Source organism: Somniosus microcephalus, chromosome 24 (assembly GCF_052327205.1).
Source record: "Somniosus microcephalus isolate GS21.2 chromosome 24, FLI_Smic_1.0, whole genome shotgun sequence".
Lineage (NCBI taxonomy): Eukaryota > Metazoa > Chordata > Chondrichthyes > Squaliformes > Somniosidae > Somniosus > Somniosus microcephalus.
Genome location: NC_141010.1, coordinates 50,371,525 through 50,388,364, shown reverse-complemented (window position 1 = coordinate 50,388,364; position 16,840 = coordinate 50,371,525). Strand labels below are relative to the sequence as shown.

Below are 16,840 nucleotides of genomic sequence, written 5' to 3'. Positions count from 1 at the left end.
CACAAAAATCATGAGCTACTCTCAGAGATTTTTCACATTTTTTATGGATTGCTGGCGTTAGATAAAGCCAGGGGAAAAGGCAGTCAAAGCAGGGTGCATAGCACTGTGCGAGACATGAAATGACAGCCACTTCAACACAGCGTTCAACACAGGATACAAGCCAGGAGCAGTCAATGTAGAAAAATTCAGTTGCTTTGCACCTCCCGTTAGCGCCCTAAGGGGGCACTAACGGGGCGCAAAGCAACTAGCGCCCGGGCGTGATGCTGCCAACGCCTCCCGCGAAATTCAGCGGGAGGTTGGCAGCGGTGGTAACCGCTAGCGCCCCGCGGTGCTGCGCCGCCAGCGATGACATCATCACCGTGCGCAGCGCCCTGGCCGCGATCTTAAGTAGCACCCCGACTTACCGCCAGATGCTAAGTCCGATGGGGTCAGGGGGGCCTACCTGCGGCCAGGGCGGCGCTAATTAAAGGCGAAGTGCTGGGTGGCCATTTTTGTTGCTGGCCGCCTGCCAGCACCTGCCCCCGCTGCTGTCCCCGGCCTCCTGACCCGCCCCCCGCGGAGTGCCGGCTGAGCTCCGTGAGACCGGCACTTCTCGAGTGCCAGGCTCTTTTGCCGGCACTCCAATCCCTGGTGGCCCAGCTGGGCCCCGGGTCACGCTGCACAAGGCCCCTCCCCTTTAAGAAAGGGAGGAAGGCCTGCAGTACTGCGGCGCGATGTGCCGCACTGCCCCAAGAGAGAGGTGGGGCGCTTCCAGTAGCGCCTCGCTTCCCTCTTGGGGTGCTACCATTCAATTTCGGCTGCTGGGGTGCTAATTTTTTTGGGGCGCTACTCAAGTTAGCGCCCCAAAGTGGACGCGACTCAATTTTTCCCCTTAGACTTTGAGCAAGTCGTTTCAATGACTTATATAAGCAGTTTATTTTGATTTAAAAAAACGTAAATCTGATTTTCTTTTAGTTTCCATTTAATATTTGCTCTTTTCTCCCCCAGTGATTTTGTGTCACTTGATGCACTACAAAAATGCTAAATTCATCACAGTATTTTAGATTCAAATTCACCTTCCATTTACAAAACTATTAGATAGAAATGTGGAAAACACTGGGCACATGGAAACCATCTGTATGCAGTGTCACTGCAAATACCTATCAAGCATAGATCTTCGAACAGCTGAACAAATATTATGAATGTTGCCATTTGTATGAAAACAACAGTTGTTTGATGTTAAATCACAAGGTTGATCAGGACTGCTAAAAAGCAAAAGAATTAATTTCCGAAATGCACTGATACAATCCAGTGGCTATTTTGTTATCACAAACTCTGCACTTGTTTAACTGTACTTTTAACAACAAACAATCCTAATGCATCCTTGTAAACACAAGGATGGTCCTGCTTTCTATCCTATCACTGACCTTCCCTTTTGTTCTTTCATCCCCTCCCCCTTTTCCCAGCCCCTAAACTTGCTTTCTATTTCCAGCTTTTTCCAGTTCTGACGAAAGGTCTTTGACCTGAAACGTCAACTCTGTTTCTCTCTCCACAGATGCTGCCTGGCCTGCTGAGCTTTTCCAGCGTTTTCTGTTGTTATTTCGGATTTCCAGCATCCGCAGTATTTTGTTATTGTCCGATGAGATAATTGGTGCAGAAGGCTGGCTCCATGTGTCGCAGCTAGCAAGTGGGCCTTACTAGTTGCTTCCGAGTCAGGCAGAATAGTGAATAATCACCAAGGGGTCGATTTCCCTGGAGCCGTCAGGCGGGGTTTCAGGCGCGTGGGGGGGGGAAATCCCGAATTTGGAGGTCCCGACACCATCCCGCCCAAAATCCGCCTCCACGTAAGTTTCACAGGAGGTGGGTACCCGCCCCGCACTGGGACCCGCCAAGGGAAGGGATTAGTGCCAATTAACTAGCCTAATCCCTATTTTGAGGGGTGTCGTGTGGGATTCCCGACGGCTCCAAACCACGCCAGGTTAGAGCAGGCGGGCCGTCAGGTTGAAGGACTTGGAGGGGTCGCGATGTCGGTGTTCAGGTGAGTGATGGGTGCATGAGTGCAAAGTGTGTTTGGTGTGTCTAAAGTGTGTAAAGAAGTTTAAAGTACCTGTACTTACCTTAACAGCCTTTCTTCCTCTAGGCGTCGGGAGTCCATCACTCAGCCAGCACTGAAAGCAGAATGGCTGCGATCTGTCAAAAGTGACAGCCTTCAGCTTTCATTGCCGGTGAGAGTTCTAACTGAGTCTGTGTAGAAGGACTCAGGTTAGAAGTCAGACTGTCAGTGTTTGACAGCTTCAAACAGCTGTGAAACACTGATATTTCATCTGTCAAGACCTCTTGACAGATGAAATTTCAGTCTGTGACGTCACCTGTTGCCGGGTGGCCCTTAATTGGCCTGCTGAGCCCGCTGGGCGGGCTTAACAAGGTCAATCAAGGGAAAATTGCGTGGATTGGCTGAACGTTTATGTAGGTGGGACTAAAACCCGAAAGTTGCAGTCCCGCCTCCTTCCCGACTGCTGAATGAAAATCGACCCCCATGTCCGACTTCCATACCATTGCACCACCTTCACTCTTCCCTTTTACACTAAGTTATGTAGCTAAAACGTTATGATAAAGTTTTCAAAGTTGCACTACATTTTGGGTTGATAAGTCCCTTTCACTCATCACTCCTGCCATTTCCAGAAATATTTCCTCAATATATAAATGATCTGGTCTTGGGCATGGAGACACAATATTAAACTTTGCCAATAATGCAAAGGGAACAGTATGCGACTTCAAAGGGACATAGGATAGTTGATTGGGCACATATATGCCAGAAAATGTTTAGTGCAAGAAATGAGTGGCGATACATTTTGGGAGGAAAAATAAAAAGTGAGGAAATATATACAAAATAATTAAACTCCATGGGAAGTATGGAGAGATTCAAGGATTTAGATACAAAAATCTTTAAAAGTGGGAGGCTACATAGATAAGTGTTTGCGTGGGTTTCCTCCGGGTGCTCCGGTTTCCTCCCACAGTCCAAAGATGTGCAGGTTAGGTTGATTGGCTATGATAAATTGACCCTTAGTGTTAGGGGGATTAAATGCGTGGGGTTACAGGGATAGGGTGGGATATGTGTTGGTGTAGGGATTACGGGGATCGGGTGGGATATGTGTCGGTGCAGGCTCGATGGGCCGAAATGGCCTCTATCTGCACTGTGGGGTTTCTGTGATTCTGTGTGATAAGGATGGAAAGCAGAGAGTATGGGGTTCTAGGTATTATCAACAGGTGCATAGAATAATGCTAAACGTATATGCTTAGAATTCTATGAGCAGTTTTGGCCACTTAACTTTAGGAAAGACATCAAAGCCATGGGGAGAATGCAGAATAGATTCACTATGATGATACCAGATATGACGGGCTTTAGTTATGAGGAGAGACGAGAGAAACTGGTGCTCTGTTTGCGAGAACAAAGGTTAAAAGGAGATGATAGAAATGTTCAAAAGTATGAGGGTTTTTGATGAGTTAAATCAGGAAAAATTGGTGAATTGGTAACTAGAGGGCATAAATTTAAGATCACCACCAAAAGAGCAAAAGGATATATTCGGAGAATTTCTTTTTAAACAGAGTGGTTAGGACCAGAAATGGTGGTGGAAGCACAATCTATGATAACTTTTAAAAGTGGATACATATTTGAAAAAAAAAAATAAAAAGCATATGGGGAAAGGTTAGGGAAATGGGACGGTGAACAGCTCTTTAAGGTCATTACAGTGAGAATGAAGAGAATGTGAAATTCGTTGCCACATGGAGTGGTTGAAAAAGATAACTGATGCATTCAGGCTTGATGCATACATGAGGGAGCAGGAACATAGGAATATATGATCAGGGTGTGAAGTGGTAATTAGAGTGAGAGACCTGTTCGATGCTGTAGATTCTATGAAAGTCTGTCCTCATCCCACACATTGCTCACTTTCCAACAGGTATCACTGGATATTGATGAGGAGGGGGAAAGTGGGCTATGTTTTTTCACTTCCCTACTACAATATGCTAAAGCCAATTGTTGCCCTTCAGCAGCTGTGCCACCCAAGATGAGCTAACTCTCCTGCTCGAAACTCCTTCTATTCCAGTAACACAAACTGTGGAGATCTCGGCATTCCTCAAGTCTAGCCTTCCTTTTACAACGTTTAGACTTTTAAAAGCTAAGCTTGGTGTGATCTAATCACTACTTTCTGGTTTGTCTCAACTTCTTTTCTAAACCTCGGTGGTGTTTTGTACTATGGCTCTTGTCCCTTCATCTTGGTTATTTCATTTTCAAAAAATGGTCTTTGATTGTAGCTTTGGCATTTTTACACCCTACAATTTTCCTGCTACAACCATTAGGTTACCAGACCCCTTGTGCCAGTTCTTGCTGTTGCAGAACAAAACTTACATCTGCATTACCCCATTACCCCATTACCCTTTCTAAAACAGTCGGGAGGTTAGGTTGCAACATCAGGAGGCAATAAGCCCGCATAAGTCATCCAAGATTCTCCCAAATGATCTGTCAGGTATATACACTTTCCCTGCAAAACTACAGGACGATCTTAATGGGCTGAAATTTGCGGTTGGAGGCGCACCTACGGAGTATGCCTCCGACCCGAAAACAAATCCGAAAGTACCTCGTGTCTCCAGAGCTTCGGGACCTGGGCCTCCAGGCATACGCCTGTGTAAAGGCCCACGGATCCCAGGGATGGAGGCCATTCGGAAGTGTCATTGGGATCACGTGGGCCAGGCCAACCAATTAGAAAGGGGGATTCCATTTATGAACGGAATCCCCATAAGCTTATGAGAAATCCCCAAATGAATAAATAATTAACACAATTCTAATAAAAATAAATATTCCCATGTTCAAAATTAATTAAAAGTCCCTTTGATTAAGCATTTAAAATAAAACTTAATTTTTTTGAAAAAATAATAGAAATGTTTTAATTTGGCCCAAAATTTACATGAACTAATTTTAAATGTTTATGTATGCTTTAATCATTTAAAAAAATTTCATTTAACATTTATTTTAACCCTTACGCTGCTTAACCCACACGCTTTTACCAGGCGTAAGGGTTTCGTGGGCATTCGCTGGGCGGTAGGTGGGCAAATAGCCCAACTGCCCCAGCGAAAGTGTTTTTGGGGCGCATGAGGACGATCTTGGAGAAACTTGACAGATCGCAAGTTCCGGGTTTTTGCGCATGCGCAAACCCGGAACTTGCGGAGCCATTCTGAGGACTTACGATGGCATACGCCGTCATCGGCCCTGTAAAATCCAGGCCTATGTTTATGAGAGATTCAGGAGTACTGCAAGCTGATCTCAGTTACTGCCACACAAGATGACTGTCATTGTCAAACACAAATCAGTTTATTGCTTCCCAAAGTGAAAATAAAGTGTGTGAACAGCACCTTTCACACTCTACAATTTAAGGATGTTTAAGTCTATAAAGGGAGTCTATAATCACAGAATCACAGAATCTACAGTGCAGATAGAGGCCATTTCGGCCCATCGAGCCTGCACCGACACATATCCCACCCTATCCCCGTAACCCCACGTATTTAATCCCCTAACACTAAGGGTCAATTTATCATAGCCAAATCAACCTAACCCGCACATCTTTGGACTGTGGGAGGAAACCGGAGCACCCGGAAGAAACCCACACAGACACAGGGAGAATGTGCAAACTCCACACAGACAGTTGCCCGAGGCCAGATTTGAACCCGGGTCCCTGGTGCTGAGGCAACAGTGCTAACCACTATGCCACCGTGTTTCTTTAAAAATAAAGTCAGTTGTGATTTCGTATTTGCCAATCCACAGAGGCAGCTTTCCTAGTTTTGGCCATGTCGTCGCAGGGAGACACAAACGAGAGTTAGAAAAATATGCAGGTGAATCGCTCCAGATTACACTAGGTAAAAAAAGATTTTAGCACAGGCACACATTTTTGATGGGGAATAATGTATAGCATGGAAAGGCCGAAAGCTGGTGAGAGTCTGTTGTGGGCCAAAACTAAATGCATCAAATACATCTTCAAAACAGTTGCAATTTACAGCAGTTTAATGTAGGCAACTGCCTTAAAGAGAAAAATAACAGAATTAGATGGTGCAAGCAGGGACTAAAACAAGAACTGCGATAAAATTGTAGACAAAAGTACACGTCACTTATAATGGATTAAACCAAGAGATGAAAGCAGGTAGTTTTACCCCCTCCCCCACACAGACCTAAAAACAAGAAACAGATTCTTGCTGATTAAAGAGTTTGTGGCTGATAACTGCACAGCACTGGAACAACAGAAATGCAATTAGTCAGGCAACAGCTGTTTCCCATGTACCACTACTTCACTGGTAAATTAAAGTGGGTGATAGAGAACATCCAGATGTAATCAATTGAGACAAATCGAGCAGAACCCTGAAGTTGGAAAGTGATCTGAAATGAACTTTATGCAATCTGGAGTCTGAGGTGAGGTGGATTATGACGAAGACCACTGGATTGAGCCTTTATTGGCAAAATGGGCAGAATTGTGTAATGTGATCGCCAAACACCAGTCAGCTACCAGAATATCATGCTTGAAAAATGGAATTTGACTTATTCAGTCACAATAAACAGTGACACCAGTATTGACAGTAGTATTAAACACATTGGAGACTATTATTGCACATCACTCGCAAAATTAATGCAATATTATGAACTGTCAGATTTGCCCTCTGCTGTATAAATTAAGGGCTGCTGTACAAGCGCTGGGATCTGCTAGGTTTATTTCCTGAAGTATTTTTATAGAAAAAAGTATGGGAAATACTTAAATTGTCAAAACAAAGTTTTTATGAAGTTCATCAGTTCTTAAGGTATTAAACGTGCCAAGAATGCAAATACTCGGCTGTTTTAGACTTCAAAAACAATAATGTTGCTATAGTTTTTCAGATCTAAAGTAAAAAAAAATGTGCAGGCACGTGGAAGGAATGTGCTTGTCGGGAACGGTAGCATAGTGGTTATGTCACTGGGCTAGTAACCAGAGGCCTGGACTAACTATCTGGAGACGCGAGTTCAAATCCCACCACGGCAGCTGGGGAATTTAAATTCAGTTAATTAACTAAATCTGGAATAAAAAGCTAGCATCAGTAATGGTGACCATAAACTATCAGATTGTCGTAAAAACCACCTGGTTCACAAATGTGCTTTAGGGAAGGAAATCTGCAGTCCTTACCTGGTCTGGCCTATATATGACTCCAGACCCACAGCAATGTGGTTGACTCTTAACCGCCCTCTGAAATGGCCTAACAAGCCACTCAGTTGTAAAAGAGCGCTACGAGAAACAAGAATAATAAAACCGGACGGACCACCCGGCATCGACCTCAGCACTGGCTACCGATAAGACAACGGCACACCCAGCCCAGTCAACCCTGCCAAGTCCTCCTCACCAACATCTGGGGACTTGTGCCAAAATTGGGAGAGCTGTCCCACAGACAAGCCAATGTCCCAAACTCCCATCCCTGGGTATGTCCTGTCCCACCAGCACAGTGGTGTACAGTTGGGAAGGAGTGGCCCTGGGAGTCCACAACATTGACTCCGGACCCCATAAAGTCTCCAAGGAAACCTCTCTTTCAGACTGTTGTTGCTGTGTAACCTCGAAAAGGTTTTAGGTGGCACACTATAGCCAAACTAGCTGGTTGGTTGTTGTCTGATTAAAGGAGCAGTACTTTGATTAATATCTTCCACCTGGAACCCAAGCACAAGCAGTCAAGGAGAAAAACGTTTTCCCTGCAACTTTAACCACTCCAGAAAGAATGGGTAAGCAAGCCAGGAAACTATAAAGAAAGGGGGATTGCAAAATAAACCTCTGCAATTTTAGGAGAATTGAATATTTAGAGCGCCCAAAGGGAAATAATTAAATAAAAGTTTAAAATTGAAGTTTATCAATTCATTGTGCATTTGCAATTTTGATAGTTATGTCGACTAACAATATAGATCAATTTAAAACAAGTTATTAATGCGGTTATTAAAAAGGATCTATAACTCAAAAGCTGGCAAGTTATTGTATTGTATATATATATATCATACACACTTTTTATATATATTGTATATTAGTTCAAAGTTTGTTATTTTCATTAATGTTTAACTAACTTCAATGTTCAAACAGGTATATTTGAAAGGCCTGTAATTGTGTTGTTAGGCAGTACATCGTAAAATGCAACACCATGTCCTAAATGACAGCATTCTAGTAAAACCTAAATTACACATGACGCTGTTGAATATGAAACAATGGAACCCAATTAACTGAAATATGAATTGAGTTCCTATCACAAATACATAGAAAATGACATTAAAAATTCATAAGCGAATACCTGTGGGGAAACATCCAATAGGTTGTATAATAACTTATTCAGCATCTTGTGTAGCTGCAGAAAGGCTACACTTTATTCCCATGAACCACACTCCATTCTAAAATTACACATCAATCAACAATTTGTTTTCCAACAATCTTTAAATAGACATGACCCAAACCTTAAAGTACATCATCAGATCAACACATTTTCATCTTTGATCATATACACAAAAGTACAATACTTACTGGCATTGAGGTAATCATTCATTGCCATAAAGGTAACAGACAGTTAGCAAAGCTGCAAAGTCACAACTCAGCTCAGTTTTCAGGACATCATAAATCAACCGAGTTAGTCTTAAATTATTAAATTGCTAGCTGTTACTGTAAACATATTCGGAATATAGATATTTTTAAAGATATTGCATGGTGAGCTTAGAGTGTGGAAGTGGCAACATAACATAAATCAAACGCTAGTAATTGGAATGTGATAAAGCAGCACGATGGCACAGTACTTTGGCAGTAGAATGTGTGTTCTCTCTCAATGATTCCCCACACACGGACTCTCAATCTCAGCCAGATGTTTAAAAGGGAGACACGAAAAGATGAGACACATTTCAGGCCACGCTTGTGCATCCTCTAGTACCCAGGTACAGACGATCAAAAGCAGAGCCTACCTATTTCAATTGCCTCTTAGCCTGGAAATGCTACAGGTTGGCGATTGTGGAGTATCTTAAAAAAAAGGTGCAAGAAAATAAATAATAAATTGGGAGAAAGGTGAGAAGAGGGGAACTGTCTGTGAAATGTGCATCCCACACAGTGAATATTGAATAGAAGTCTATGGGGACAATTTTACAAGTAAAAGTACATGCATCCGGATTCTCGTCATGCTCCTGGAAGGCAAGGCTCTGTGCTGGGAGTGCTACCTCATAAAATCACACACATTCCTGGACTTTAGTCAATGAAGTGCCAACAGTAATAGTACTAATAGTCACAATAAATGAATAATCATCACAACTGGTATTTTATTCAGGAAAATTAATGAGTTATTACAAACACCAAATCTATATTCTTACCTGCTACAGAATTTGGTCGAGGCATTAGGTAAAGAGGGATGGAGTGGACAGACTGAGATGAGGCGGTCTCCAAGTTTCTTTCTGGGAATTTATTCAAGCTGAATGTGGAGCCAGATATATTTTCATCCACTCGATACAGGCAGGAATCCATGGCAGATTTTTGAGCATGCCATGGTTTAAGGTTTGCTCTGGAGCTTGATTCCTTACTACTTTCCCCGCCATACTTAGTACGTTCCACATTTTCTGAATAGCTTGTCAAAGTTGCTGCAGATTGGGAAAAAAATGAAACAATTTGTTTTGAGCCAGCTGTTCAAATTAATTTGCACAGTTTTCTAAACGAACACAATATGTAAATACTAAATGTGGTTGTGGATCCAGTTTTTAGTACTCAGGACTATTTAAATCTTCCACCGTTGCTCTAGTTTCTTATTAGAATACCAGCTTGCAACCCACCGTGGCTCAGTAGTTGCACCCTCGCCTCCGAGTCAGAGGGTCGTGGGTTCAAGTCCCACTCCAGAGACTTGAGAACATAAACCAGGCTGACACTTCAGTGCAGTACTGAGGGAGTGCTGCACTGTTGGAGGTGTCACCTTTTGGATGAGATGTTAAACCGATTTCGGCACTCTCCGATAGATCCCATGGCACTTTTCGAAGAGCAGGGGTGTGCTCCTGGTGTCCTGGTCAACATTTATCCCTCAACCAACATTATTAAAATCAGATTATCTGCTCCTTTATTTCAATGCTGTTGTGAGGCCTTGCTGTGCACAAATTAGCTGCTGCATTTCCATACATTACACCATTGACTGCACTTCAAAGGTATTTGATTGACTGTGAATTGCTTTGGGATGTCCCACGGTCATGAAAGGTCCGACTTAAATACAAGTTCTTTCTTCGGGCAACTTAAAATTCATGTGCCTCTAGGCCTGCACTCATGGCCGGCCTAGCTGTAAAATGTTTGTCAAGCTGGGACTCAATTGTTCCTTCCCCTTCTCAGCAAAAGGCAGCAAGAAAATGCTAGGGAGCCTAGGTTGACCCAATTTCTATACAGTAAGTGAACTATTTCCAATATGTTGCCAGTCATGGTGGGCCTTGTAAATTTCTTCCCAATATCTTTGTGCCTGGAGATAGAGGACTTCTGTAATTGATAAGGGAACTTTTGTCTTAGTCCACTCATCAATCATACTGAACAGTTTTCTGCGAATCTATAAATGTAGTGTACCGCAGAACCATAGAAGTTGTGTCACAGTCAGGAAGGATTATGATGCATGAGAATGCAACTTATTCAAAGAATGAAAATAACCCACAAGGTAGGTGATCCATCTTTCTTAATTGACTATATTTGTCAAAGTTATGCAGAATTCAGGAAGAGATAGTCTCCTGTAGAGTAGAGTAAACACCTTTGTCACAGCAGATCTGTCAAAGACATTATTGTGCGCAGTCGCCCCATGCTTGGCAAATATATGGACTACTCCTCATGGTAGACTTGTAAATACCATGAATCAAACCCAATTGTGAGATGCACTGCGTAGAGCAATGACCAGACCTTGAGTTTCTTTTCCTCAAGATCACAGCAATGGACAATTCACTCTACCATCCAATGCTTAGTCATTGGTTTACCCAAAACCTGTGAATCATGGGAAACAAATAATTGACTGACTAGATTTCCAAAAATGTTCAGAACAGGTAACACAGCAGCTTAGAAGTCAATTAACATCATTACTTGGAAATGATTCTCCATCTCTGACGGGCATGGCAGCAGATAAAATGAAGGAACAATTTTGCTGAAACCTGGTGACTTTCAGCAGGGTGGTTTCAGTGCTTTGGGCAGGTGGAAATTCGGCTGAAGGGGTTTGAACAGGGAATTGTGGGAGACATGAGCGCAGAGCTGATGAGACACACTTCAGCAACCACCACCTCAAAAAACCCACCCGGGACCGCTCTATTGTCTCCAACTAGTGCCCATCTCTAACTTTCTATTCCTCTCTGACCCTGAAGCAGGGCTGGTGTATCCAAACTACTACCTTCACCAAAATGGTATATACGCCCCAGTGTCTAGTGGTGCAGATGCCTTTTTGGTGAGTTTACTGGCACCAACTGCTGCATGTGTTAAAGCCCTCAAGAGTTGGTGTTGAGGAAAACAATTTGTAACACTCAACTGGTTGGACTTTATGGTGTATTAAGGTGGAACCCCCAAGTGTAAAAGCTTCTTGTATAGTGACCAGTGCTGGGGAGTTATTGTTGACTTGCTTGGGTGTGGCTATGATCTTTTTGTTTGGCAGCTCCTAACTTGAGGAAGTTTGATACTAATACTGCTATGGCTCCTTCCTGGGATGTCTCTGTCTCTGCCTCCGCCTTTCTGACCAGCTGGGACTGCCTGGTTAGATTATTTCCCCAAGTCAATTACAACTGGACTTTCTAAATCCCAACTCCCAAGCCTTTGGTCTTCTATTCGCCACAATACTTCTGCAGCCGTGTTTCTCATCTGTTCAACCACTCCCCTGTACACCTTTGATGCCCTTGTCTTGAGCAAAACCTTTACTCTCTCCCATCCTAGTTGATACCCCTTGTATGGCCCTCATCTTCGCTCCCTCACGTTCAAAGAGCACAGACTTTATTTAGCCATCTATCACCATGTTTGGCTAGCCCACATAAGGAGCTATCTACCACAACCATCCACTACCCCAGAATCATGCTGGAAAACAAAGATTTTCCTGACTTCTTTTATTCACTACCAGGCATCTCTTTTAATCCCTCTGGCTTGGCCCCTCCAACAAATGTGAAGAACTCTTGATTTTTTTTTGTCACTAAGATTAAGGCCATCAGTTCAGCTGCCTCTGCTGCAGTTCCACCTTCGCCTTACCCACCAAGGCAAACCCACCCCCTGCCCTACTGCTGATCCCTAGTACTTCTCTATTTTCTCTCCTATCTCATCCTATTCATGAGACCCACCTCACACTCCCCTAACCTCATTCGCACTCCCCTAACCTCATTCGCACTCCCCTAACCTCATTCGCACTCCCCTAACCTCATTCGCACTCCCCTAACCTCATTCACACTAAACTGCTAACCTCCCCAACTTCCCTTCCTGTCCTTATGCTAGCTGACATTGTAAATGATTCCCTCTCTTTAGGTACTGTCCCACTTCCTTTCACAACTGCCATCATTACCCACTCCTCAAAAACATCACCCTCAGCCCCTCTGACCTTGCATCTAATACCCCATCTCCAACCTCCCTTTCTTCTCCAAAGTTCTTGAACTTGTTATCGCCTCCCAAAATCTGTGCCCATCTCTCCCACTACTCCATAATTAAATCTCTCTCAAACAGGTTTTGTTACTGGCATAGCACTGAAACGACCCTAATCAAAGGCCCCCTTCTCTTCCTCGTCCACATGCTGTCTCTTGGTGACATCATCTGCAGACATGGGGTAAGCTTCCACATGTAAGCTGACAACTCCCAGCACTACCACCTGTCTCATAACTCCACTGCCTCTGTATTGTCAAACTGTTTGTCTGATATCCAGTAAATGAGCTGCAATTTCCTCCAGTTAAACATTGGGAAGACTGAAGCCATCATCTTTGTTCCCCCAAAACAAACTCTTACCAATTACATGCCCTTCCCCGTCACACTCTCAGGTTGACCCTGACTATTCGCAATCTTGGCATCCTATTCAACCCCAAACTGAGCTTCCAACCCCATATTCTCTCTATCACAAAGACCACCTACTTTCACGTCCATAACATCGCCTGCCTCAGCCCATCCGCTATTGAAAACCTCATCAATGACACTGTCTCCACTATTCCAATACTTTCCTGGCTGGCCTCACATCCTCTGTCCTCTAGAAACTTCAGCTCATCCAAAACTCTGCTGCCCATATCCTATCCAGCATCAGGTCCTACTCACCTATCACTCTGTCTTTGCTGATCTACATTGGGTGTTGGTTCCCCAACGTCTCAAATTTAAAATTCTCATCCTCATGTTTACATCCTTTCATAGTCTCATCTTCCCCTACCTCTGTAACCTCCTCCAGCGGCACACCCATCACTCCGCTCACCTGAGCTCTCCGTTGCTCTGACTCAAGTCTTGTGTGTGCTCCCCCCTTCACCATCCCATTAGTCATGTCATCAGCTGCCTAGGCCTCAAGTTATGAAATTCTCCCCCTAACCTTCTCCATCTCCCTCCTTTAAGACCCTCCTTCAAACAGCTTTGGTCACTCCTCTTCATATCTCCTCCTCTGGCTCAGCTTCCATTTTTGTCTGATTAAAACACTGAAGTGGGCTGGGAAGTTTTTCGACATTAAAGGTGCTATATAAATGCAAGTTGTTGCAGATTCAGAATGCCAAACCCCAATCGGGAATGGCACTAATTCTTTTGCCTTTTCTCTTTCCATTTAAAAACAAGACAATCCCCCTTCATAATGAACAACATGGGGGGAAAATTCGGTTGCTTTGCGCCTCCCGTTAGCGCCCTAACAGGGCGCAAAGCAACTAGCGCCCGGGCGCGGCGCCGCCAACGTCGCCCGTGAAATTCAGTGGGAGGTTAGCAACGGCAGTAACCGTTAGGTGCCCCGCGGTGCTGCGCCGCCGGCGATGACGTCATCGCCGTGCGCAGCGCCCCAGCCGCGATCTTCGGTACAGCCCCGACTTACTGCTGGACGCTATGTCTGACGGGGTCAGGGGGGGCCTATCTGCGGCCGGGGTGGTGCTAATTAAAGGCGAGGTGCCGGGTGGCCATTTTTGTTGTTGGCCACCTGCCAGCACATGCCCCCGTCCCTGGCCTCCTCTTCAGCACCCCCGCGGAGTGTCGGCTCTTTTGCCAGCACTCCGATCCCTGGTGACCAGCTGGGCCCCGGGTCGCGCTGTGCAAGGCCCTTCCCCTTTAATAAGGGGAGGAAGGTCTGCAGTACCGCGGCACAACGTGCCGCAATATTCCCTCGCAGTGCCCCAAGAGGGAGGCGGGGCGCTTCCAGTAGCGCCCCGCTTCCCTCTTGGGGCGCTACCACTGAATTTCGGCCACGGGGTGCTAAAAGTAACGCCCCGACGAAGTTAGCGCCCCAAAGGGGGCGCGACTCAATTCCCCCCCCTCCGCGTCTTAGTCACTCTCTGATAGTGCGGACTGAAAACCCAGGCAAACATTGCAAGCAGCAGTGTCACGTTTAGATGACAGGCACTGATTGTGCCCACCAGTGACAGTAAATGGTCTATTGCATTGATAGAGGTTTAAGCCATTGATAGAAGTTGGTGTAGACATCTTGTACTAATTTGTAGAAGCACTTCACTTTGTATTCTGGTGCAACAAAATATTTTAATGGATCAGTGATGAAGGATGTCCTGAATGACCAGCAGCCCAGCTGGGTAGAGAATAAGACTCAGTGTACTGATGTTTAATTTCAATCCTGTAGCTTTCTTTGCTTTTTTAAGGGTTTGTCTATTAAATTGCTGCCTTAGAAAGCACATGGTCACACTAATATTAAAATTATTGGGTTTTTTGTATATGTCCTAAAAAGGACAGCATTCACACTGGGTTTTTTGAAGCACATTGGCCACTACTGATCTGTGGCAATGCGGAGTCCCAAAATAGAAACCTTAAAAAAGAGGAAATACCAAAATTGTGCCAGTAAAATTAAACATGCAAACAGTGAAGGACAACCTAATTTGACCTACATACAGTAATATGAAAGAAGTGATTCGATTCAGGATCAGAAAATGTGACACTGTGAGCAAAAAATCCAATCTGTAAATTAAAAATAATAAATACAGTAGTGCCAGCGTCGGCGGGAAACCTGAGCGGCAGAGCGGGGTATAAAAGTCCCAGAGACCAGGTAAGGCCTCACAGCGTCGGCGGGAAACCTGAGCGGCAGAGCGGGGCTGTAAAAGTCCCCAGAGACCAGGTAAGGCCTCACAGCGTCGGCGGGAAACCTGAGCGGCAAAGCGGGGCTGTAAAAGTCCCCAGAGACCAGGTAAGGCCTCACAGCGTCGGCGGGAAACCTGAGCGGCAGAGCGGGGTATAAAAGTCCCCAGAGACCAGGTAAGGCCTCACAGCGTCGGCGGGAAACCTGAGCGGCAGAGCGGGGCTGTAAAAGTCCCCAGAGACCAGGTAAGGCCTCACAGCGTCGGCGGGAAACCTGAGCGGCAGAGCGGGGTATAAAAGTCCCCAGAGACCAGGTAAGGCCTCACAGCGTCGGCGGGAATCTCGAGCGGCAGAGCGGGGCTATAAAAGGCCCCAGAGACCAGGTAAGGCCTCACAGTCTCCAGTCTCTGAACTCGGAGGGAAGGAGAGAGGTAAAAAGTAATCCAAGTGTGGTCACCAGAAAGCGGGTAAGTGATTGGTTGGTGAGTATTTCTCCCTTTTAAGCTTAAATCTCTTTGGTTTATAGTTTCTAAGGTGTGATATACACCATCTAGAATTGGGGCAGAGGATATTTAAGAATAATATTAATAAATTTAATTAATTACATAGAATGGGAGATCAGGCGATGTGTTGCTGCTGCAATATGTGGGAGCTGGTGAACACCATTGATGCTCACGGTGATCACATTTGCAGTAAGTGTTGGCTGCTTGAGGAACTCCGGCTCCGTGTTGAAGAGCTGGAGACCGAGCTTCAAACACTGAGACACATCAGGGAGGGGGAGAGTTACCTGGACTCTGTGTATCACGAGGTAGTCACACCAATTAGATTAATTAATTCAGATGTAGTCCGTGGCCAGGGTCAGGATGGTGTGACTAGAAGTGAGGCAGGTACGGGGATCCAGGAGGTAGTGTTGGAGGAGCCGCAGCCCTTGCACTTGTCCAACAGGTTCGAGGCTCTTACTCCCTGTGGGGACAGGAGCAGGGACTGCAGGGAGGATGAGCAACCTGGCCACAGCACCGTGGAGCAGGGGGCCATTCAAGTGGGGGGAGTTAAAAGAAATGTTGCAGTGGTAGGGGATAGTATCGTTAGGGGGATAGATAGAGTTCTTTGCAGCTGAGAGCAAGAGTCCCGAAGGCTGTGTTGCCTGCCCGGTGCCAGGGTTAAGGACATCTCCTCTGGGCTGGAGAGAAACTTGGAGTGGGAGGGGGAGGATCCAGTTGTCGTGGTCCATGTTGGTACCAACGACATAGATAGGACAAGGAAGGAGGTTCTGCTGAGGGAGTTTGAGCAGCTAGGGGCCAAATTAAAAAGCAGAACCACAAGGGTGGATTATTACCTGAGCCACGAGCGAATTTGGCTAGGACAAATAAAATTAGAGAGTTAAATGCGTGGCTCAAAGACTGGTGTGGGAGAAATAGGTTTTGCTTCCTGGGACACTGGCACCAGTACTGGGGCAGGAGGGAGCTGTTCCGTTGGGACGGACTCCACTTGGCCAGTGCTGGGACTAGAGTCCTGGCGGATCATATAACTAGGGCTGTAGAGAGGGCTTTAAACTAACTAGTGGGGGGGAGGTTCCTAGAGAGCAAATAATAAAAATGACAACAGAGAAGGTAATAGACTTA

At 45.1% G+C, this 16,840-nt stretch overlaps 1 protein-coding gene across 7 annotated transcripts in view; it reads right to left on the bottom strand.

Moving 5' to 3' along the window:
- The window catches only part of tanc2a (tetratricopeptide repeat, ankyrin repeat and coiled-coil containing 2a), a 1,096,529-nt gene that overhangs the window by 338,376 nt on the left and 741,313 nt on the right, over positions 1-16,840 (bottom strand). For all 7 annotated transcript variants that reach the window (XM_085966617.1, XM_085966618.1, XM_085966619.1 and 4 more), the window contains one exon: positions 9,371-9,634. In XM_085966617.1, the coding sequence (XP_085822743.1) occupies positions 9,371-9,634 (264 nt within the window). The remainder of the gene's footprint in view (positions 1-9,370; positions 9,635-16,840) is intronic.